Below are 23,499 nucleotides of genomic sequence, written 5' to 3' on the forward strand. Positions count from 1 at the left end.
AATACGTCGAAAATCTGTATTGTTGTTGTTAATGGGCAAAATAATAGAAAACCACTGCACTGTCTTCATGTTAATAAATGAACTGAATAAGTGAAACCATGAGCTCTCTTTTCCAGTGAAGCCTAAATGAAGACAGAAATGGAAGCCCGCTCATTAATTATTGTAGGCAGAACAAGTACGTTTATTCATGGGGAAAAGGTAAGACAAATGCCACTTTTGCATAATCTGCGCTACAACGTGTTCCCATGTGTTGAGAGAATATGAATACTAAGTCACGAGGGGATTTGGTATGCGCGTTGACACGTCTCCACCTGCTGGTTGGTCAAGGCATTGCAAGCGTTCAGAGTCAAAGGAACACAATTATGCTTCTCACTTCTCACCTTTCCAATGAAAAGATAATATTGTTAATACTGTTGAGCCTGCTTTTGCATAAATACTGCCTTCATTGCAATTACTATATAAAAAATGGTCAACTAACTTTCTGAATATACTGAATGTCAAGGTTATACCGTAACCTTTATACCATTTCTAGCATCTGACCTCCAATAGTAAAGCCTAGGCCCCTCTGAGTGGGGCACATGAGGTTAATAAACAGATTCCAAGACAGAATCCACATACAGTACCTGACATCACAGTCACATTCCAAATCAACAATGCCAGGATTCACAAAGGTCAAATTATGAAAAATTGGTAAAGGGAGGCATACATTTCAGAAATGGATTGGCAACCACACAATTTAGATTCCCCTAGCACATCCAAGATAAATAACCCCCTTTGAGAATATTGGATGTGCAGGAGAACAGCATTATTATTATTCAGGATGTCTGTGTGTAAGCTCTCAGTCGTACAGGAGTTGTCCATCTTCAATGAAGGTACTTGAGTCATCTTCTGTACTCAGTAGCTGAAGTCTCTTCAACTACTGAGTACAGAAGATGACTCAAGTACCTTCAATGAAGATATTATTCAAGATATTCAGTTTACTATTTGACCACTTTCTTTGGGCACATAACATTGCTGTACATGCAAGTAACTAGTCAGTTATTTGTGTTTGTTGTTACCAGTTTAAGAACTATCTTCACCACATTGCTACATTTTTAAAATATTCCTGTCTGTCCAATGTAAAATGACAGTAGTTGCACTAAACTAAAAAAGCAATATTGCTGGAAATTTACAAAATATACATAGCACTAAAACCGTAAAAATACAAGTAGCATCCCAATAAGAATGTGCAAAATTTCAGTGTGACAGTAACGTGATAAAGAAAATGTCTTTGTGTCTTTCTTGCGTCAACCGTTTATCATAACCAAGAAACCTAGGCCTCCTCCTTGAACTCCATTGAAGATCCATTATTGTTGTCATCGTTTACAGCTAGACAGTTTTCACTGGCCTCAAAAGTCTTTTCTTCTGTGGGTTTGCCAATCCACGCCCCATACCCCTGGACACTGAGAGCCTGGAAAAAGAGCTTCTTGGCTTTCTGGAAGTCCTGAGCCAAAATCTTGGCCTGAGCATATGAATATAACGAGATGAGATCACTGCGTCCAGATCTCTGGCAGAGAGCGTGGAAGAGGCAGAAGAGGTTGGCCTTGCAAACCCGGGACACGTCAAGCTTGTTTCTACAAACAGAACATTCATCATTTTAAAGACAGTAAAACAAATGTGAGAACAACACTCAAAGTTGTGCCACATACCCATCCAGTTTGCCTTTGGTCCCATCCAGCACCTCGACACAGTGCTGGTCTGGAAAGCTCCAGTTCACACTGGACTCTTTGGTCTTGCCTGTGTGTCGCGTGGAGTCGTACACACTGACACGTCCCACCTTCAGTCGGACAATGTCAGGGAGATACATGGAGAGAGAGCACAGTCCAATCAGTCACGCTCATTTACACGCCAGATATTAAACAGTGGGTGACAATAGCTGTACATAATGAATAAGTGTAATGGCTGTGTCACAGTAAAAGCTTATACTTGCTGAAGCTAATGTTTATTATTTTGATACTTGCCTCAGGGTGATTGAGCCTAAAGGGTGAAGGGAGGCTTTTTGCAAATGTTTCTCCATCTCTCGCTAGTCGACAACAGACGGCACGTGTCAGGTGTCCATGGCTGTACAAATAACCTAAAAACAGACATTTGATCAGTAAGAATTTAATACAAAACACACAGTTTACAGACAGAAGAGCGAGTTACATGCTGAACATTCAATTAACTTAAGTTTACCAAGAGTAATGGATTTCAGGTAAATGGGATGCAGGAAATGAGACAGCAGTGCCCCCTGCAGGCCAAGCACGTTCCAGCGGAGGATCTTATCACTGCAGCTCATGGTGCGTAACCTCTCTCCGTGCTGAATGCCGTCCCAGGTCGGCACAATATCACTGGACTCCACTGGGATGGTGCCTTCGCCTGGCACAAACACACACACATATATATTTATAACAAGAACATATAAAGACAGAACATTTGGATTCTAGTCACTCACCGTTCTCAACTTTAGTTCGTAGCTTGCCTTGTTTGGCATTCTCAAAGAGGGGCTGATGGCCTACTACTTCATCACCTGCTTCACTGCAGGATTTGTCAAACAGAGCTCCGTCTCCACACGGTGCCGTGCTGGATGTGAGAAACATAGTTTCAATGTAAAACGCCCAACTCTAGTTAAAACATGGAAGCCTGTGGCTTATTAAAGGCTAAAGAGTGAAAGAAGAGAGTGGCCAAAGATCTGATAGTCCCACCTGATGTAGAGGTGAAAGGTGATGTCAGATTTAATTCGCAGCTTGTTTTCTTCGGCTGGCTCAAATATACTGTCGTCTGCTCCATCAAAGTGCCTCAGCAGCTCACTGTACAGAAACCTGAGAGCACAGGAGAGACACACTCTTGTAAAGTCCTGCAGACACTGTCTGACAAGAGCATATTTTTAGAACTGGTCACAAAACACTAGAAAATCACAGCCGCATTTACCGGATAAAACCCCTTCTGGAAATGATTTCTGCGTGGCAATCATTGACAGTCTCCCCTTTAAGGCTCAGCTCCTCTCCTTTAACGCAACGATTCCCTGATGGAAAAAAGGATATAATGTCACCAGCAAAGGACACAGCAACACAACGTCTCCATGGTATTTTCAGACCAGTTTGCATCAACATTGTACTTTGTAGTTGAGACTGTATTTACCAGTTCCAAGACTAACCACGGTGCCCAGGCCCTCCCCTCGCCTCATGACGATGGTGGCCAGAATCTTGCGTCCCAGAAGACTGTGCTGTATTCGTGTTGTCAGGGCATTGAAGCGCTGGTGACTCAACATGGCGATTTGGTCATGCAAAGTGCTGCCACTCACTGGAAGCTGCATTTAAACAAGCGGGCAGAAAATAAACCATAGCTATATGTAATTTATATATAAATATTCAATATTTGAGTAAATGAAAGGAGTCATACCTCTGCAGGGATTAGCTCTCCTGTTCGAGCTGCTTTCTCGGCCTCTCCGATCAGTATCCTCAAAGCGGCATCTGCAGCCTCCTGTTTTCCCTGCTTCTTGTTGGAAGCACAAACAGGAGGAAACCAGCGTCCACCCAGTTTGGCCTGGTAGGTGAACCTGAGCAGGCAGATAGAGAAATAGATAAAAGACATTTGCATAACTCAAAGCAGTATACAGTATTTACATGCCATTCGAGTCACAAATACCCTCAAATTGGCCAATGACGATGCGCGCACAGTGGTCTGAGGACCAACAATTTTCTGACCGATTGATTTGCACTTAAATGCCGTTTTATCCAATACATTGGAAAATATATTCTAATATGAATGCTTATTGCAATGGAATATAAACATTTTGACATGAAAAAAAGAATGAGTGCGAAAGTTGTTGAAATTTTGGACATTGTTGGCAAAACATAAGCCCATATAGAGCAAGAACAAAGCTGGGCTGAGAACAGGGCTCTGGGGGACCTCCACAGGTGAAGAAGGCTTGCACAAACCAGCTGAAACATGCTAAAGTAAAAAAAATCATCTCCTATTGTCTGAACAAAAGAACTTTATGCATTTATTAGCGAGTATCTTTGCCATTCACCTCGGACTTTCAGAGCACAGACTGTGCCACATGTTTGTTATGCTCTGGCCAAGACACTGACTGCACTGGAGAGTAGATTGTGAATCGCTGTGGGATCTGGTGGCTTTGGGCTCTGTGGATGATGTTTCTGCTTTGTATGTATCAGCTCCACCTACAGTGTTGTTGTTTTTTAGGTATTATATCAATTGTCACCTACTTTGGTTCATGGGCTGGTCCAGTCTGGTCCACAAGCCTGATTTCTGCAGCAAATCCTCGTGCTCGTGCATACTCCAGCAGGCCAGACACTGCATTATTGTTGAGATAGTTGATTAGGGCTCCCACCCCTGCCTCATGGGCGGCGCGCAGGGCATCTGCAGTCAGAGGCGGCAGAGGGAGACATGGGTTCCCAAAGGCTTCATCATCACTGGCACTGCCCAGTGGAAAGTGGGGCTACAACAGAACAAAGGAAAGCAGTGTTACACAGATTTCACTTAAAAAATTCATCAAAATCTGTCTCTCACCTTGTTGGGCTGCAGTCGTCCATCCGCCATTAACTCTTTAACTGCCTCCTCTGCCGCCAGCTGCCGGGCCGCTTTTTTGCTTGGAGCTGAGGCCTCTGGGAATAAAGTCTCTCCAATCTTTACTTGGTACATAAACCTGATCAGAAAGATTGAGTAAGTTAAGCCAATTTTGTTTGCAACATCACACTGTTACTAATAGATCTGTCTTTCAGAGCTTCTCTTATTTTATTCCATTTCGACAAAATACAAAAAAATCTTTTGCGGCTGTCTACCAATGGAAAATAACTACTTGGAGACTATGATGCATAATAGCAGTAATTATCAGTTTGCTTCTGACAATATTTTGTCTTTAGTCAGCAGGCCCCAGATTAGTCCAAAATTAGATGATCATTTGTTTTCTTGGTGGAAAATACAATGTCTGATCTGAGAAGATGTAGATAAACAGTAGTTGTGAGAACCTTGGGTCATGTGGGGGGCCAGTCTGATCAGTCAAAATGAAGTCGATGGAGTTCCCACTGCGCTGGCTGTACTCCATCAGGACAGACACTGGATTCTTTCCACCTGGAAGTGATCGGGATAAGGGCTGCCGAGCTTCATCAGAGCTCTTCTCCATACTGTCTGCTCCTGGCACATCTGCAACCGACCCCTGAAATGATTTTCACAAACAAATTTCAAAAATTACAGTTTTGACACTTTGTTGACACTTGTGTTTTGTACATTTGCTACTTACACTTTCTGAAAATAGACCCGTGGCTTGGCCTAAACCAGCCGAGCCTTCTTCTTCCCCTGAGCCTGGCTCACCCTGCATTTCAGCAGAAAGAACTCGCAGAGCAGCTGCAGCAGCATCTTTTTTTGCCACTTTCTTACTCGGAGCTTCTGCGACTGGAAACAGTTTTCCGCTCAGCATCACCTGCATACGGAACCTGCAGCAAAACCAATATTTAAAAAAAAAAACGATTTGTCTACTGCTCTTCCTTGCAGCAGTTTACATACAAACCATCTGTTGACTAAAGGTGCATTATGCAACTTTTTAATGTGGAAAAAAAAGTTGATATTTGTGCGTAAGAGCAATTGTTTCTATGATTCTGCCACCGTGCGAAAATAAAGGTGCCCTACTAACCACTCACACAGCCTCTGGGTCACTACACGGTCAAATACACTCACATACTACATTCATTCTGGCCTATTGTAGTTCATGGAAGTTATCTTTACAATAAAGGCACACGGATTTCTGTCTTGTGGAAGACCTATGTCTCGAGGTAGAGGTAGTCAAGCCCTGGGCCTTTTTACTTCTGAAGAGGTGCCCTTTTCTAAGGAATGAAGAGCATTAAGAGATGTAAATGGATTACAGGCAATTTCTGCACAAAGTCCTTAAAACTGTGAAACACATTAGATTGTATGAGGCTCTGAGTGACCTGTCTGTTCCAGATGGCAATAACCCAGTCAGGAAGTTTGGAGATAATTTTTTGATTCTCTTCACAATCAGACAACATCTCAAGACCCTTAGCATAAGCCATGGCTTTCAGACAGGAATGAAGGAAATCGGAATAAGTCCTGAATACCTCTGCATCTTTTCCATGAATTTTCTGCTAGTTATATATTTTTGCCTAAATGCCCTGTGGATTGTGAAAGTTCAACCAAAATGTTCATCGAGTCGCTTCCATGCATCTTGATAAGCCCCAGCAATACTGGAAAAATGTCTAGCAGAACCGCCAACATATTTTTTTAAAGATAATTAACTGAATTTGTTCACCTGGAAAAATGAATGGCTCAGGCGTCGGACGTCTATTTAAAGCCATATTGTCTTGGACAATTTGAATTAAAGAAGAAATGTCACAATTTTCGCTAAGCGCAGGGGGAAGTGGCTTTGAAGAGGCTGAGGCAGGATCTTGAATGGATCTGCAAGCAACGTTTTTGACATGGTCATCAGAGGGTGAAATAGGAGCAGCTGTAGCACTGCCATTCTGGGCATAGTTCTTAGAGAAAGTATTCAAAATACCACTGACAAGCGGGATTTTACAGCTGTAACCGTGGCCTTAAGCTCTGTCCCGTTTGTTAAGGTATGTCGTGCAGGGGGCATGAGTCTGTAGTTCAAAAGATTCCACATTGTCTACATTAATTTAATCAAAAATCTTCATCCTTGCTTCAGCAAAACAAATTTCTCTAGCGGCTTGAAATGGAACAAACTTTTTTCCCTCTTCCATCTCTCTCTTTTGCTGTTCCTCGAGCAAAAGAAAAAAATATACAGATTTTTTATTATTATTATTTCTTCTTCAAGCATAAGTTCATAGTCTACTCTTTTGGCAGTTCAGCAGCAGCTTCAGCTCGTTTAACAGCTATTAACTGCGTCCAATCCATAAACAGACTTTGCATAATCCTGGGAAAGCATTTCATGTAGTTTACTTCTTTCCCTGCCGCCTCATCAAAATTCTCTTTGTCATCAATAGCTCGGCCATAAGTAATACTAAGTTCTGATGTAACAGCTTGACAGGTATCAACTCGTTGTCTTACATCCACTGCTGGTGCAGCCATTTGTCTGATTTCATCACAACGTCTAGTAACGTTTTACTGCTTGCCTTAAGATGATCAGTCAATGATCCCGACTCCTCTTCAGACATGTACCTCATGAGCCTTTTCTTCGCATCACGGATCAGTTTTCCATTTTTCATCATGTAAGCAGAAGTCGTTCCTTCCTTTGAGTGGGTCAGTGTGTATGTTTATACCTTGCACCAAGTTTTAAAATATCTAAATATAATATTCTATATACCAATAAAAGTTCAAACAGTGCAAAAGTTATTTCCTATGAAAAAATATTTAAAACATCCATAGTTGCATATTAATTATAAAAGGCAAATCCCATAATCTCTTTTAATACAATTGGATCAGTTCTTGCTGGTTAAGTTAGGTCCAATTGAAGTTCAAACTGGATGTACTCACAACGTCCACGGCTCAAACTTGTCCATTTACCAGTGCGGCATCGAGACAATTAGATGAGCTAATTGTTGTTTGTTTACATTCGACTTTCTTGCCCATTCCAGCATCCAGGTAACTGGTATCTTTCCCACTTCAAAATTTACTCTGTGCATAACTTCAAATCATAGTGACTTCCTGTCTTAATCCAGCATACCAAAATAAAAGCACACAGCTCGTCTAGAATTGAATACACACATTTTAAGTGTTTTGTCTGTTAATAGTTAGGCTGAAAGAAAGTTGAACTAATGAACTGCTGAACTAATCAATGAGACGAGCTGTGTGCTTTTATTTTGGTGTGCTGGATCGAAACAGGAAGTCATTTGATTATGATTTGAAGTTATGCACAGAGTCAATCACGACTTACGACCTTAGAGCATTTCAGGTGAACAAACCCATATGTAACAAAACGGCTAATGCTACAACAGTTAAGTCATACGATGCAAACCTTTTATGAAAGTTTCTCTAAACTAAATATAATTAAAAACATGGGACACAAGGCTATGTTTAAAGCTGTGACCAAAAGTAACTTTCACGTCACTGATGCTGTGGTTTTATTACAGTTTTAACATTGGGGCGCTCTTCCACTGGGGGCCGCCATTACTGTCTTCATCTCATATACGAACTTGGAGCAGTCTTGAGGTCTTCGAGCGGCGTTCCAAGGCATTTTTCCAAGTGGGAGGTGGGGAATTTACCAGTTACCAGTTGCTTGATAATTGGTAACCAGGCAGGAACGCTCTTCCACCCAGTTTCACCTGGAACGCTCAGTGGTGAGTCGTAATTTGCAAGTGGGAAGGACACCAGTTTCCAGTTGCCGTTTTATTTTCCATTGCGTTATCAATTCCACCGTAAGAGCTCCGACTACGATTGCCGGAAATGACTTGTGCAGCAGACACAAATTAAAACAATCCGTTACAGGATCCCGGGGAGTCGAACCCGGGACCTTTTCGCTGTGAAGCACTATCGCTAAAGTGCGGCATCATGCTGCCCTCCTGTATCAAGGACAGGTGATTAATAGCAGAATAAAAAATATATTTAACTGACACAACTCAAGCATTCACACCACGTACAGTGCCCTAAGACAAGGCAAATGGCTATAATGCCTTGGTAATGGCAGATGTTACTGGCCGCATTGCTTCCGTCAGATGTAGAGATGTAGATGTAGAGTAAATAAATGATGCATGAAATTGTAAAGCGACTTTGAGTGTCTGGAAAATCATTGTGGGTTTGCCACATATAAATGTTAAACGGTAGTCATGTATTTTCACATATTTACTGGACACTGTGCAGAATAACAGACCAACCTCGGGTCGTGGGATGGTCCTGATTGGTCAAGAAGCAGGAACTCACAGCTCTCCCCCACAAACTGCGCGTACTCCATGAGCCCGCTGACCGGGTTCTTCAGTTTGACCTCTTGTAACTTTCCCCAAAGGTTCTGTGGAGGGGGGGCAGCCAAGGACACAGCCACAGTCCCGATGTTGTTGGAATTGGCTTTAGCTGCATCTGTTTCTTTGCGGATGGCATTAAGGAATTCTGGGATGTCATCAGTCGCCCACTGCCCATCACTGGAGGCTGGAGGTTGTGGTAATGTAAAGGCTGAGGCCTGTGGAAACAATATAATTTAGTTCAATTAGATACAGTAAATGTTTAATACTTAATGGTTAAAAATACAATTAATGATATAAATATATTGCACTTCACGCACCTCTTCGTTATGGCCATTGTCAGAAATCCCGTCCTCCGGAAGTGGCAGTGGTTCCAGATCTGGAAGTGATGATGGTGGAGATGGAGCAAACGCAGAGCTGCCAGCAGTTTGTTCCTGCTTTACACTCAGGCCTGAAGGGGCTGCTTTGGCTTTGAGACTTCTCTCCATCTTTTCCTTACGATGAGTAGAAAGCTCCCAAGTAGATGGAGTTACTTCCCCATTTTTGACAACTTCTCCTTGTTTCTCCAAGGCATAAAGTGTTGGATTGACCTGCTTTACACCTCTGAGTCCCAGATTTTTTGCAATAGTAAGAGCAGTGGCCTCCCCAACACCCAGCAGGTATTGTAAAACCAGCTCTTTCTGGTCTGCCATTGTTAGTTCAAGCTCTAAGGGAAATTGAGCAGCTGCAGCTATGACTTTCAGCTATGACAACACAATCCTTGACTTGCAGCTTTTAATCTATAAGCTGTAAATCAAATTCTTCGTCTCACCAGTTCTGTGGAGACAACAGACAAGCGTCCATACCTGAAAAAGGAAATGCAAAAGGTGCCACAGATAAATATATAGATTGAATCAAAAGGGTCATTTGAAAGGACATTGTTGATCAACTGACCAACCTACAAGGATACTGCAGGGTGACACAAGTCTCCCCAGGACTCCTGAAACATAAGTCCAGGCCAAAGGGCTGGACATTAATTATTCAAACTTCTTGTCACTGTTCTATGGCATTTCTGGCTGTATGTATCACTGAGTTATCACCAGATATAGATGTAGCAGGCAGAGGAAACATGATACATTCATGCAGTGAGATATAAAAATAGTTAAGGTCAACTTAAATTGGACACTGGACAATACAGTTGCAAACATTGATTCAGGCTCAAGTGTCATATTTAACATCACTCAATTATGTCTATAGGAGTGACACCGTCAACAAGACAACAGCCAATTCGGACTCAGGTTTCAGTGCTCTGCAGCGCACACATTTGGTTCATCACATGAAAAAGCACCGGCAGGGATGAAATAAAAACAAACGAAAACGAGGACACACTGGACTGCCGCTGACTCAGCCTGTAATGTTGTCAAAAGCGGACAGCGCACTATTTTTCATAATCACTTTCATTATGACACACTGAAATTGATCAAGCTTAAATACAGTAGTTAGAAGAGGTTAGGGCAAGACGCAGCACACGGAGAATACAATACATCGGTACAACTTTTTCCATTTCGTTTGAGGTCTTGAATGAGAACTGACTCAAATGATGAGTGAAGAAGTAATAAAACCTAAGTCATGTAGACAGTTTATGATACCAGAAAACAATAGGCGATTTACGTCTGCAGATGTGAAGCCCCAATTAAAGCGGGTGATAGGTGTTATTTATAGCCTACCCTTAACCCTGTCCCGGTCCCTGGATTGTAATAATATTAGATTCAGTTGAGAATACAGAAAGCTGACAATAAAACCAAACAGCTATAAAAAATAAAAACAAATCATAGAAAATAAAAGGGTGAATAAGACACAACAATAAAAAATGAGACTCTTTTGCGGAATAAGCTTTAGTGCAGCTCCTCGCGCACAATTACACTGTAATGCACCATTTCAGACCACCCGCAAACCCCATTCACAGACCACGCATAAACCACAAAGGCACAACTCATGATAACACTTCATCTTTCATCACTCACCCAAAATTGGGTCGCCTCAATTCCTCTGGTGTGTTTTGCTAGTTGCAGCAGAATTTAAAAGCCGCGATGGAAACAAAAAATAAATGATGCTCAATGGTGTGACGCAGTCCAGTCTGCGACATCCTCACGGAGGCACGTCGCACATTGATGACGTTTGCGTATCTCCATGCTATGTGATGCGGTGGATGCGATGCTATGCTAATGGTACCACGTTCTCGCTTTATCATGTGAAAATTATTGATCTTGCATCGTGATGTATACAGTATGTAGCCCGTGTGTATGGCCAAATAGCTCAATAGACAGGATGCAGTAGGTTCCTGCCTAATTAAGCAAAAATCAAATGAAATGATTTGCAAAATAAAGCAGAAATTGAAACCTTTTTCTTAATCATTCCATAATTCCACTATTCCACTTTGTTAACGCAGCAATAATTACATTTTACAATAGCCTCTGGTGCTCGCTTCCTCTGATATATTTCTGCAGTTCTTGCGTGATTTCTGCCAAGTCCTGGCTTTGGTTCTGGACAGATTTGATCTATTCCATAATTGATTAAATTTTGAACAGCAAAATCTTAGTGGGATTTTTATAAACAACTACTCATTTAAATGTAAGAAACCTTTATTGCCATATTTTTGACTTACGAAACATTACGTTGGCTCCACTTTTCACATACAATAAGTCAAACTACATCCATCGTTAACATTTATACATTTGACGTTTTATTTATGAAGACAGGAGTGGGTATTCTTCAGAGAATTTCCAACAAATTTATTTCTTTTAGGGTACCTGGAAGCTTGCAGGTAGGATTACAAAAGCATCACACATTTATTTAAATGTACACAGATGCACAAACAAAGCATAATGTTAAAAAGCAAAGTGGCAGAAGAGTAGAAAAATACTGTGCTTAACAAAATGAGAGGAGAATATGTCTTTCAGCTGAATGGTTCCAGTGGCCAAAAATCTCTTAACTACAGCTTAAGATGGTTTGGTCTCCAACAATCTAATATAACTCTACATAGCTGTAAGATGTTTAACAAAATTCACAAGAAAAAAAAAAATCGTCCCAAAACTATCTGACCACCCCCAAAAAACGCTTTTGCTAGTCAAGAGAATGGGTGTGGTACATGGGGAACCAAACAGTAAAATTTTAGTGGAGGGGTATTTATGTCAACACTGATTTTTATCAGTAAACTATCTGGACATAACATTTGGGAGAACCAGGAGAAGTGGAAACAATGGACACTTGTCTCACCAACATGATTTTGAATGGGAATGGAAAATGGACTTGGATATCGTCAAACTGTGGCACTAATTTAAGTGGAGGGTACTGCATGTTTTATAGCAGTTCATTCCTGAAAGCATCTTTTTTTTTTTTTAAAGAAAATAAAAATGTCTTTTCCACCAGGAGAGCTATAGTCCATGAACTGTACGTATATTTGTAGTTTACGTACAAAATGTAAATCCAAAAAATCGTGCACAGTATGTGGAAGTAAATATGACAGTATTTAAAAAAAAAAAAAAAAAAAAAAGAGTTTAAGAATTTCTTAACAGTTCTTTAAACCAACTGTATATTTGCAATTAAAGCAATGGCAGTGTTCAACCTCCAAAGTATTTCTTACAACTCTTATTGTATTTTACGCTTTCTTTGACATCACTGTGTTATCTTTCTCACAAGATATCACTGTCTCAGCCCACATATAGTTATTGAAGTAATGTAACCGGTGTGCCCACACTAGACCTCCTCTTCTTTGAACTCCATTGCACTTCCATTGCCATAGTTCACAATACGACTGTCTGCTCTTTTAATCCAAGTTTCACCATCCTCAAAAGTCTTTTCTTCTGTGGGTTTGCCAATCCACGCCCCATACCCCTGGACACTGAGAGCCTGGAAAAAGAGCTTCTTGGCTTTCTGGAAGTCCTGAGCCAAAATCTTGGCCTGAGCATATGAATATAACGAGATGAGATCACTGCGTCCAGATTTCTGGCAGAGAGCGTGGAAGAGGCAGAAGAGGTTGGCCTTGCAAACCCGGGACACGTCAAGCTTGTTTCTACAAACAGAACATTCATCATTTTAAAGACAGTAAAACAAATGTGAGAACACCACTCAAAGTTGTGCCACATACCCATCCAGTTTGCCTTTGGTCCCATCCAGCACCTCCACACAGTGCTGGTCTGGAAAGCTCCAGTTCACACTGGACTCTTTGGTCTTGCCTGTGTGTCGCGTGGAGTCGTACACACTGACACGTCCCACCTTCAGTCGGACAATATCAGTGAGATACATGGAGAGAGAGCACAGTCCAATCAGTCATGCTCATATACACGCCAGATATTAAACAGTGGGTGACAATAGCTGTACATAATGAATAAGTGTAATGGCTGTGTCTCAGTAAAAGCTTATACTTGCTGAGGCTAATGTTTATTATTTTGATACTTGCCTCAGGGTGATTGAGCCTAAAGGGTGAAGGGAGGCTTTTTGAAAATGTTTCTCCATCTCTCGCTAGTCGACAACAGACGGCACGTGTCAGGTGTCCATGGCTGTACAAATAACCTAAAAACAGACATTTGATCAGTAAGAATTCAATACAAAACACACAGTTTACAGACAGAAGAGCTAGTTACATGCTGAACATTCAATAAACTAGAATTTACCAAGAGTAATGGATTTCAGGTAGACCGGATGAAGGAAATGAGACAGCAGTGCCCCCTGCAGGCCAAGCACGTTCCAGCGGAGGATCTTATCACTGCAGCTCATGGTGCGTAACCTCTCTCCGTGCTGAATGCCGTCCCAGGTCGGCACAATATCACTGGACTCCACTGGGATGGTGCCTTCGCCTGGCACAAACACACACACATATATATTTATAACAAGAAGATAAAAAGACAGAACATTTGGATTCTAGTCACTCACCGTTCTCAACTTTAGTTCGTAGCTTGCCTTGTTTGGCATTCTCAAAGAGGGGCTGATGGCCTACTACTTCATCACCTGCTTCACTGCAGGATTTGTCAAACAGAGCTCCGTCTCCACACGGTGCCGTGCTGGATGTGAGAAACATAGTTTCAATGTAAAACGCCCAACTCTAGTTAAAACATGGAAGCCTGTGGCTTATTAAAGGCTAAAGAGTGAAAGAAGAGAGTGGCCAAAGATCTGATAGTCCCACCTGATGTAGAGGTGAAAGGTGATGTCAGATTTAATTCGCAGCTTGTTTTCCTCGGCTGGCTCAAATATACTGTCGTCTGCTCCATCAAAGTGCCTCAGCAGCTCACTGTACAGAAACCTGAGAGCACAGGAGAGACACACTCTTGTAAAGTCCTGCAGACACTGTCTGACAAGAGCATATTTTTAGAACTGGTCACAAAACACTAGAAAATCACAGCCGCATTTACCGGATAAAACCCCTTCTGGAAATGATTTCTGCGTGGCAATCATTGACAGTCTCCCCTTTAAGGCTCAGCTCCTCTCCTTTAACGCAACGATTCCCTGATGGAAAAAAGGATATAATGTCACCAGCAAAGGACACAGCAACACAACGTCTCCATGGTATTTTCAGACCAGTTTGCATCAACATTGTACTTTGTAGTTGAGACTGTATTTACCAGTTCCAAGACTAACCACGGTGCCCAGGCCCTCCCCTCGCCTCATGACGATGGTGGCCAGAATCTTGCGTCCCAGAAGACTGTGCTGTATTCGTGTTGTCAGGGCATTGAAGCGCTGGTGACTCAACATGGCGATTTGGTCATGCAAAGTGCTGCCACTCACTGGAAGCTGCATTTAAACAAGCGGGCAGAAAATAAACCATAGCTATATGTAATTTATATATAAATATTCAATATTTGAGTAAATAAAAGCAGTCATACCTCTGCAGGGATTAGCTCTCCTGTTCGAGCTGCTTTCTCGGCCTCTCCGATCAGTATCCTCAAAGCGGCATCTGCAGCCTCCTGTTTTCCCTGCTTCTTGTTGGAAGCACAAACAGGAGGAAACCAGCGTCCACCCAGTTTGGCCTGGTAGGTGAACCTGAGCAGGCAGATAGAGAAATAGATAAAAGACATTTGCATAATTCAAAGCAGTATACAGTATTTACATGCCATTCAAGTCACAAATACCCTCAAATTGGCCAATGACGATGCGCGCACAGTGGTCTGAGGACCAACAATTTTCTGACCGATTGATTTGCACTTAAATGCCGTTTTATCCAATACATTGGAAAATATATTCTAATATGAATGCTTATTGCAATGGAATATAAACATTTTGACATGAAAAAAAAGAATGAGTGCGAAAGTGGTGTGTCTTCTGTCTGATATTTGTCTTCACCTTTTCATGTTTCAGCTGCTATCAGTAAGCCGGTGATACTACTTCCGAAGGTCAAGGTCAAAGTTTATTTATATAGCACATTTAGAAAACAGTTGACCCTGCCCAAAGTGCTGCCCATGCAAAGGAACCTCGTTCCAAAGTTTAGGTCCAACGACCGCAAACGACCTGTCACCTCTGTTTTTTTTTATTCAAGTGGGACAGTTCAAGAGCAGCTGGTCACATGACCGCAGGTCTCTCACAGGAGAATACAAACACAACAGTTCAGAAAGATGCTCTGGAGCCAGGTCATTCAGTGCTTTAAAAAACAATAAATTGAAAAAAAAGTTGTTTTTTACATGGGAGCTGAAGGGGACGCCAAGATCAATGGTCAGTATTACCAACTTCAGTTTTGCTTTCTTAGGTTTCTTTCAGTTCCTGGATGCACCTCTGCAAAGACTGATATGAACCGCTTTCTGACTGAAGGGGCATCTAAATTTTGGACACTGTTGGCAAAACATAAGCCCATATAGAGCAAGAACAAAGCTGGGCTGAGAACGGGGCCCTGGGGGACCTCCACAGGTGAAGAAGGCTTGCACAAACCAGCTGAAACATGTTAAGGTAAAGAAAAACATCTCTAGTCCTATTGTCTGAACAAAGAACTTTATGCATTTATTAATGAGTGACTTTGCCATTTACCCCAATTTTTGCACGGGATAGAGAAAAATTGGTATTGTGGCTAAGTAGATCGTGAATCGCTGTGGGATCTGGTGGCTTTGGGCTCTGTGGATGATGTTTCTGCTCTGTATGCATCAGCTCCACCTATAGTGTTTTTTTTTTTAGGTTGTTACGGCCCCAGGCCTCCAGGCTCCCTCCTTTCTTTTTGTATATTTTTGTTAGTGTAGCCTAAACCTGTTTTCTCCTGTGTAAATTTGCTGCTGTGGTCCTGGGCTGCGATTGGTGGAGTGCATTGGAAGTCCTGGCTGCTGGTTGGGTCTCTGGCTTTGCTGCCGCCTGATTGGGGGAGCAGCTCAACACCTGGGGGGAGCTCGTTAAAGCCACCTGTGCCAGCCACTCCTATAAAAGGACTCCACCTGGCTCATAACTAGGCTGCTGGTCTTTGTGGCCAGTACGCCATTTGTTCTGTGTCTCTTCGTGTAAACTTTTGTGTTCAGAGACACTCGTTCAATTTTGTCTCTCGTGTGTTTTTTCTGTGTCACTTGTTTTTGTGTAGGCCTGTTTGTGACACTCGTTGTTTGAGACACTTCTTAGTTTTGTTCGTGTTGTGTTTTAGTCTTAGTACCTTTTGTTTCGGTTACCCTTTGTACATTCTCTAAATAGCCTTTGTTTGGTTATTTTTGTTACACATCCTTTTGTTAAGATTACTGTTACACTCCTTTTATTAAATGACAACTTTATTTATCCATTTTACATCTTGGTTTTTGTTACTTCCTTTAACTAGCAGAGCCGGGTCGTAACATAGGTATTATATCAATTGTCACCTACTTTGGTTCATGGGCTGGTCCAGTCTGGTCCACAAGCCTGATTTCTGCAGCAAATCCTCGCGCTCGTGCATACTCCAGCAGGCCAGACACTGCATTATTGTTGAGATAGTTGATTAGGGCTCCCACCCCTGCCTCATGGGCGGCGCGCAGGGCATCTGCAGTCAGAGGCGGCAGAGGGAGACATGGGTTCCCAAAGGCTTCATCATCACTGGCACTGCCCAGTGGAAAGTGGGGCTACAACAGAACAAAGGAAAGCAGCGTTACACAGATTACACTTAAACAATTCATCAAAATCTGTCTCTCACCTTGTTGGGCTGCAGTCGTCCATCCGCCATTAACTCTTTAACTGCCTCCTCTGCCGCCAGCTGCCGGGCCGCTTTTTTGCTTGGAGCTGAGGCCTCTGGGAATGAAGTCTCTCCAATCTTTACTTGGTACATAAACCTGATCAGAAAGATTGAGTAAGTTAAACCAATGTTGTTGGCAGTATCACACTGTTGCTAATAGGTCCATCTTTCATAGCTTGTTGTACATTTGGGATAAAATTATAATAAAGCATTCGTGGTGCTTTATAACTGGTAAAAATAAACAGAACTTTTTAGAGGCTATACAACATAAACAAACATTTGCTGGCCAACCAAGTGCCTAAAGGTGAACACGAGACGGAGACAAGAGACAATGACAATATTGTGTCTTCAGTCAGCTGACACTGGTCCAAAATAAAATCATCTGTATTCACAATGGAAAATATGACTTTTGGTCTGAACAGATTTCAAGTAAAAAATAATTAAGAACCTTGGGTCATGTGGGGGGCCAGCCTGACCCGTCACGATGAAGTCAATGGAGTTGCCACTGCGTTGGCTGTACTCCATCAGGACAGACACCGGATTTTTACCACCAGGAAGTGATCGGGATAAGGGCTGCTGAGCTTCATCAGAGCTCTTCTCCATACTGTCCGCTCCTGGCACATCTGCAACCGACCCCTGAAATGTTTTGTACAAAAAGATTACAAAAAAATAAATAAAACATTTCGTCACTCTCTATATGACTTTTATTGTGTATATTTGCTACTTACACTTTCTGAAAATAGACCCGTGGCTTGGCCTAAACCAGCCGAGGCTTCTTCCCCTGAGCCTGGCTCACCCTGCATTTCAGCAGAAAGAACTCGCAGAGCAGCTGCAGCAGCATCTTTTTTTGCCACCTTCTTACTCGAGGCTTCTGCGACTGGAAACAGCTTTCCATTCAGCATCACCTGCATACGGAACCTGCAGCAAAACAGATACAAAAACAACAGAAATACATGGTTACTAACTAGTCTCTCGGGATGGGCATAAAAACAGCAGTATATTTGGCATCAGTGCCAGGTACAACCTACCACAACCAATAAGTTCAAGACTACTGTAAGTGAGGAAGCATAAAATGTCTCTGTCATAATGTGTTTAGTGCACGCGATCTGCGTGTCGACACTTTGACCTCACGCAGAACTGGAACATCTCTGCTCTTTTGGCTTTGGCTCAACACTACCACAGCTCAGACACAGCTGGGTATCCAGAGACAGACAGTGGTTTCAAACGGGTTGATCAAAACTACTTTACAGACAGTACAAATAACCCAACAGGCTGTATCTTAATCTAAAAGCAAACATGTGGAACAGGCACCAGCACCAACTAAACTCATTATTGAGAGCAGTCAAACATTTTGGATACTTGAATTTGTTCAACCTACTGCAACCTTTTCAGGCTAAGCAAATAGAAGATTGAAAACTACTATATGTAGCACATCTCAATTCAAACATGTCAAAAATGTTTCAAAAAGAGCAATATTGTAGATTGATCTATTCGCCTATAAAAGTACTTGGAGCAATACATCCTTAAAGACACTCATCCTGACTTTTCCCTCTTGCCAAGTTGATCAAACTTCTCTTGGTTTTATTGCCATTGTTGGTGAACACATTCACAAATTAGGAATTTTCTTAATTTAATCTATATTTGTTCACAATAGAAATATGGCAGGCACATTATTATGTGACAAATATTTACAGATCCCATATACAAATAACAGACTAACCTCGGGTCGTGGGATGGTCCTGATTGGTCAAGAAGCAGGAACTCACAGCTCTCCCCCACAAACTGAGCGTACTCCATGAGCCCGCTGACCGGGTTCTTCAGTTTGACCTCTTGTAACTTTCCCCAAAGGTTCTGTGGAGGGGGGGCAGCTAAGGACACAGCCACAGTCCCGATGTTGTTGGAATTGGTTTTAGCTGCATCTGTTTCTTTGCGAATGGTATTAAGGAAAACTGGGATGTCATCAGTCGCCCACTGCCCATCACTGGAGGCTGGAGGTTGTGGTAATGTAAAGGCTGAGGCCTGTGGAAAATAATATAATTTAGTTCACAACAAAAGTGGACACTGCAGTGTGTCCTTAGCATAACTGGAAAATAATATTGGCAAGACTGGTTTATATATAAATGTTTGCACTTTACTCACTGTGTGGCCATTGTCGGAAATCCCGTCCTCCTGAAGTGGCAGTGGTTCCAGACCTGGTATTGATGATGGTGGAGATGGAGCAAACGCAGAGCTGCCAGCAGTTTGTTCCTGCTTTACACTCAGGCCTGAAGGGGCTGCTTTGGCTTTGAGACTTCTCTCCATCTTTTCCTTACGATGAGTAGAAAGCTCCCAAGTAGGTGGAGTTACTTCACCATTTTTGACAACTTCTCCTTGTTTCTCCAAGGCATAAAGTGTTGGATTGACCTGCTTGGCACCCTTAAGTCGCAGATTTTTAGAAATTGTAAGTGCAGTGGCCTCCCCAACAGTCAGGAGGTACTGCAAAATAAGATCTCTCTGTTCTGCCATTGTTAAATTAATTTCTAAATCAGAGGAACTATTATCGCTGCAGTGGTCTATCTCTTGTTGGCTTTCTGACAGTGATTCTTCGTCAGAGTCAAATGAGGAGCAGGAAGAACTAGATTCAATAATCACATCTGAGTCCTCTTCCTTCACACGACCTGTGTTTACAGCTATTACCTGTGACTCGCCGTAAGTATTACTCAGTGGACAATTTACTTTGTAATCTCCTTTGTTTTGGAGGGGTTCTCTATTAAGACTCCACTCAGGAGGTTGAAGGCCCTGCTTACAGGCTTTTTGTGATTGTTCCAATGAATACAGAGCTCTGTTGACTATCTTTTTGGGAAGATGTAACTTTTTAGCCAATAGCTTTGCTGGGATCCTTTCACCTGTCTTCAAAGTTGCCAAAGCTCTATACACCTGCTCTTGGATTTCTGGAGAGAGGGTGATGCTTCTGGATGGCGGATATCTCTTTTGCTGTTCTCCTGATTTCAACCTTCTTTGCTGGATGTTAAAACTCTGAAATGTGTTACACAGGGGGTCTATATCAGAGCGCCATGGCCTGACTGGGAACTGAATGCCATTTGTATTGCCCTGTAACTGGTTTGGCTCTACTTGCCAATTGACTGGAGTTGGCTGAGGTTGTCTAAATCTCTGGACCTGGCCCCCACCTCCCCTTGGACCACTGCTAGGATTTGAGTACCTGCTTTGCCCAGACTGTGGCAAATAGCCAGAGGTCCCTCTAAACTCTGGTGCCACTGACCGACGCCCTCTTAGAAATTCAGCTTGTTGTTGTTGAAAGGAGCTAGAATGATCAGAATTGAAGTTTTGCGAGCGATTCTGGTCAACAGTGTAGTGTAGAGGAGCCCTATGGTGGACAGGAGGACCTACGGGACGACCCGGACTGGAGAAGTAATTCTGATATGGGCCCTGTGGGAAGGGAAAGGATGGGCCAGGTTGGTAATAATCCTGGGGTGAAGGATGCCGGAAATAGTGTTTTCTGGGGGGCCCTCCTCGACCTCTGCTCATAGCGCAGGGGAGGAGAGTGAAGCGTGCTGGGCCACAGGCTGCTGTATCCCCTCCTTCTTTGCAAAACAGCAAAACTTTAGAAGAAGTTTAGCTTGTTGAGATGTGGGAGTAACTGCAAAAGAAAGAACAAAAGAAAGCATGTCAAAAATATGGAATAAAACAAACTTAGCACAAAATTACGCAATGACCAAATACTGGCAGATGGTCTTAAAACTTAAAAAAATGCAAAACTATAACAAAACATGGTTAAAACTCAAGGAGGAAAACGATTCTCTTACCACATCACTCCTCAGCAAGCAATCATAAAATATAGACACACTGAATAATAAGTTATCTACAGTTAGAACACAACACTTTCGACCAACTGGCCAGCCAACCTATTAGGATACATCAGGGTGACACGAATCTCCCTCAGCCCTCGTGAAAGATAAGTCCAGGCCAAAGGGCTGAACATTAATTATTCAAACTTCATGTGACTGTTCTATGGCATTCTCGGTTGTACAAGTTATCACCAGATATAGATGCAGCAGACAGAGGACACATGATACATTTATGCAGTGAGGTATGAACAAATAGTTACGCTGAACTCAAACTGGACAGTCTGGACAATACAACAGTAACAAACATTGATTCAGACTTAAGTGTCATATTTAACATCACTCAATGATGTCTATAGGAGTGACACCATCAACAAAACAACAGCCAATTCTGACTCAGGTTTCAGTGCTCTGCTGAGCTGCAAATCAGCACACAGTTGGTTGGTCACATCAACATGCACGGACTTGTTCCACACCCGAGGTCAAGCTGGACTACAGCTGACTCAGACTGAGAGTGGACAACTCCAGCATTTTCACTTTTAATTATGCCTGTGTTTAATGGGGAGTCTTTCCACAACAAATAAACGGTGCCATGAATAGATGCGTTCCACTAAACAATTGGCAAAACAGGTGAAACAGGTTCAGTGTTAAGAAGAATAAAGTGAATCTTACCCAGAGTATTGCATTTCTAATAGGCTAGAGCGGTTATAGAATTGCTTCAAAAACTTCTATTTCCACAAGGAATTGTCACTCTAACACAAAACACAAGAAATGAGAATTATTAGGCCTACACAGCTCAGTTTAACACAATGAAAGCGAGTTGATCTCTCGGAGAATTCTGGTTGCCTGAAGGTTTATCTTTTTTCAGTGACACAGATCTTCCGCTTTCCATCAACGCAGCCACCAGACTCTTCAGTGAACGCGACAAGCAACAAGGTGGATTCTTATAAAGGCTGGAACAATGATGTAAGTCGACAGCTATAGGCTACACGACTTCAGCTGGTTGCACCATTTACAGACGAGTTGCGAACATGAAAGAAAAGCGCAATCTGAGTTTCGTTTTCCTTTTTAGAGAAAGGGTAAGTTTCAATTGTGGTCACGTGACAAAGCGATGGCGTCAAGCTCAACTTCAAAACAAAATTTGTAAAATATGTAAACACACAAACACAAAATGCCAAGATATAAACGCAAAATAAATAAATAAAATGCTCACGTTAGAGTGAGAAGGATCCATAGTATACAAGGAACACTGAGACGGATGTCACGTGACCATATCAGATTGTCCAATGAAAAACCGAAAGTTGCTGGAAAATTATTCAAAGCGCAACAAAATACGATAGTCCCACTGCGTAGGCCTGAAATCTAATCACTACACTCTGGGAGGATGTTTGAACGCTGTAGGGTGTAGTATGAAGAACAGGAGGAGAGTGAAGGTCACTGGAATCAGTGGCAGAAATTAATGACCTAATCCGCTTTCCAACTACATGCCCTGGTGCATTACCTGGATTAAACTTGGTTGCTATTGGACACTTTGTATATAAAAATAGAGGCAGTTCATTATGTGCCTTTAAAGGATGTGTACAGTCAGAAAAGGGAGGGGGAACAACACAGTCATTCATCATAAGCTTCTCATACATGTGGAGTCAGGATGACCTATACATCTGCAGGAGGAAACAGCTTACACCACAGAACCACTGCAGTTCATCAATTTTGTGGTTTTTGTTTCCTTAGGATATATACAAAAAAACTATCTTGTCTGAATTAGAAGAAAAAAAAGCACAATAGTTAGATAATTGTTGTGAAAAGGGGTACGGGTATGCTGAATTGAACAAGAGTAAAAGGCACTACAAAATAATGAAAGAAATGACGAAAAAAATATCCAAATCTTCCTAGTCTTACTGATGTTCGGTGAAAATCAAAACCTTTTATTTACTCAAGCAGTATGAAGAAGTATTATAATGTTCAGCCCACGTGTGATCAAAACCAATACGGACAATCCCCTTGATTCAAACTACTGTACGTAATCCGAATAAAACGTCGTACGTGTAGGATTAAAACAAGGGGAAAACATCACTGTAACAACTCTGTAACAACTGCGTAACTGCACACAGTGGAAATATAGCGTAAGAGAGTGGACAAAAAATACATTTTGCACCACTCACGACCAAAATGATGATCCTGTTTGCTTTTCACCAGCAGCTGCTGCTAACATGCTGGCTAGCACCCACAGATCACCTCTGCTCTGGCACTGCACCACACAAACACCCACGGTAAAGCAACCACGACTGCTTTTTAAATTATCACATAAAGAAATACTTCATTTGACAAAAAATATACACCACCGTTCGTCTATTACCACTCACCTATATTTTGTCTTTGATTCGGCCGTGTTTCTTTCGCCGCAGGATTTAAATGCGGCGACAGAAACAAAACGAACGGTTGAATGTGACGTCATTTGCCTGCGACAGATTGTACGCGTATCGGCGACGAAGCTATTTATATATATTTTTTATTATGTGAATACAAAAAACAAACCTCAATATTGTGCATATATCGTGTGTGTAAGTAGATTATCAATATATGTGACTACGTTTGTTACATTTAATTTACT

General features: G+C 42.0%; 1 protein-coding gene across 1 annotated transcript; it reads right to left on the reverse strand.

The window, feature by feature from the left end:
• Positions 1-978: 978 nt before the first annotated feature.
• adar (adenosine deaminase RNA specific) lies at positions 979-23,339 on the reverse strand. The gene is made up of 32 exons (XM_079561534.1): positions 23,252-23,339; positions 19,186-20,683; positions 18,767-19,065; positions 17,775-17,964; positions 17,495-17,682; positions 17,008-17,143; positions 16,704-16,936; positions 14,765-14,921; positions 14,504-14,672; positions 14,294-14,387; positions 14,068-14,184; positions 13,818-13,945; positions 13,559-13,741; positions 13,310-13,457; positions 13,033-13,146; positions 12,728-12,957; positions 9,718-9,722; positions 9,227-9,649; positions 8,826-9,124; positions 5,282-5,474; positions 5,010-5,197; positions 4,552-4,687; positions 4,248-4,480; positions 3,421-3,577; positions 3,160-3,328; positions 2,950-3,043; positions 2,724-2,840; positions 2,474-2,601; positions 2,215-2,397; positions 2,001-2,113; positions 1,689-1,816; positions 979-1,613 (listed from the first exon to the last, which is right to left on the reverse strand). Exons 2-32 carry the CDS (start codon positions 20,569-20,571, stop codon positions 1,313-1,315), a joined length of 6,639 nt encoding a protein of 2,212 aa, XP_079417660.1. The 5' UTR covers positions 20,572-20,683; positions 23,252-23,339; the 3' UTR covers positions 979-1,312.
• Between the last annotated feature and the right edge of the window lie 160 nt (positions 23,340-23,499).

This window comes from Gobius niger (assembly GCF_951799975.1).
Source record: "Gobius niger genome assembly, chromosome: 8".
Lineage (NCBI taxonomy): Eukaryota > Metazoa > Chordata > Actinopteri > Gobiiformes > Gobiidae > Gobius > Gobius niger.

Coding starts and splice junctions, on each gene's coding strand:
- adar (XM_079561534.1), bottom strand. CDS start 20,571: ATGAGCAGAGGTCGAGGAGGGCCCCCCAGAAAACACTATTTCCGGCAT. Junction 14,673..14,764: donor GAGAGCTAATCCCTGCAGAG/GTATGACTGCTT, acceptor GTTTAAATGCAG/CTTCCAGTGAGTGGCAGCAC. Junction 9,125..9,226: donor ACAATGGCCATAACGAAGAG/GTGCGTGAAGTG, acceptor TTGTTTCCACAG/GCCTCAGCCTTTACATTACC.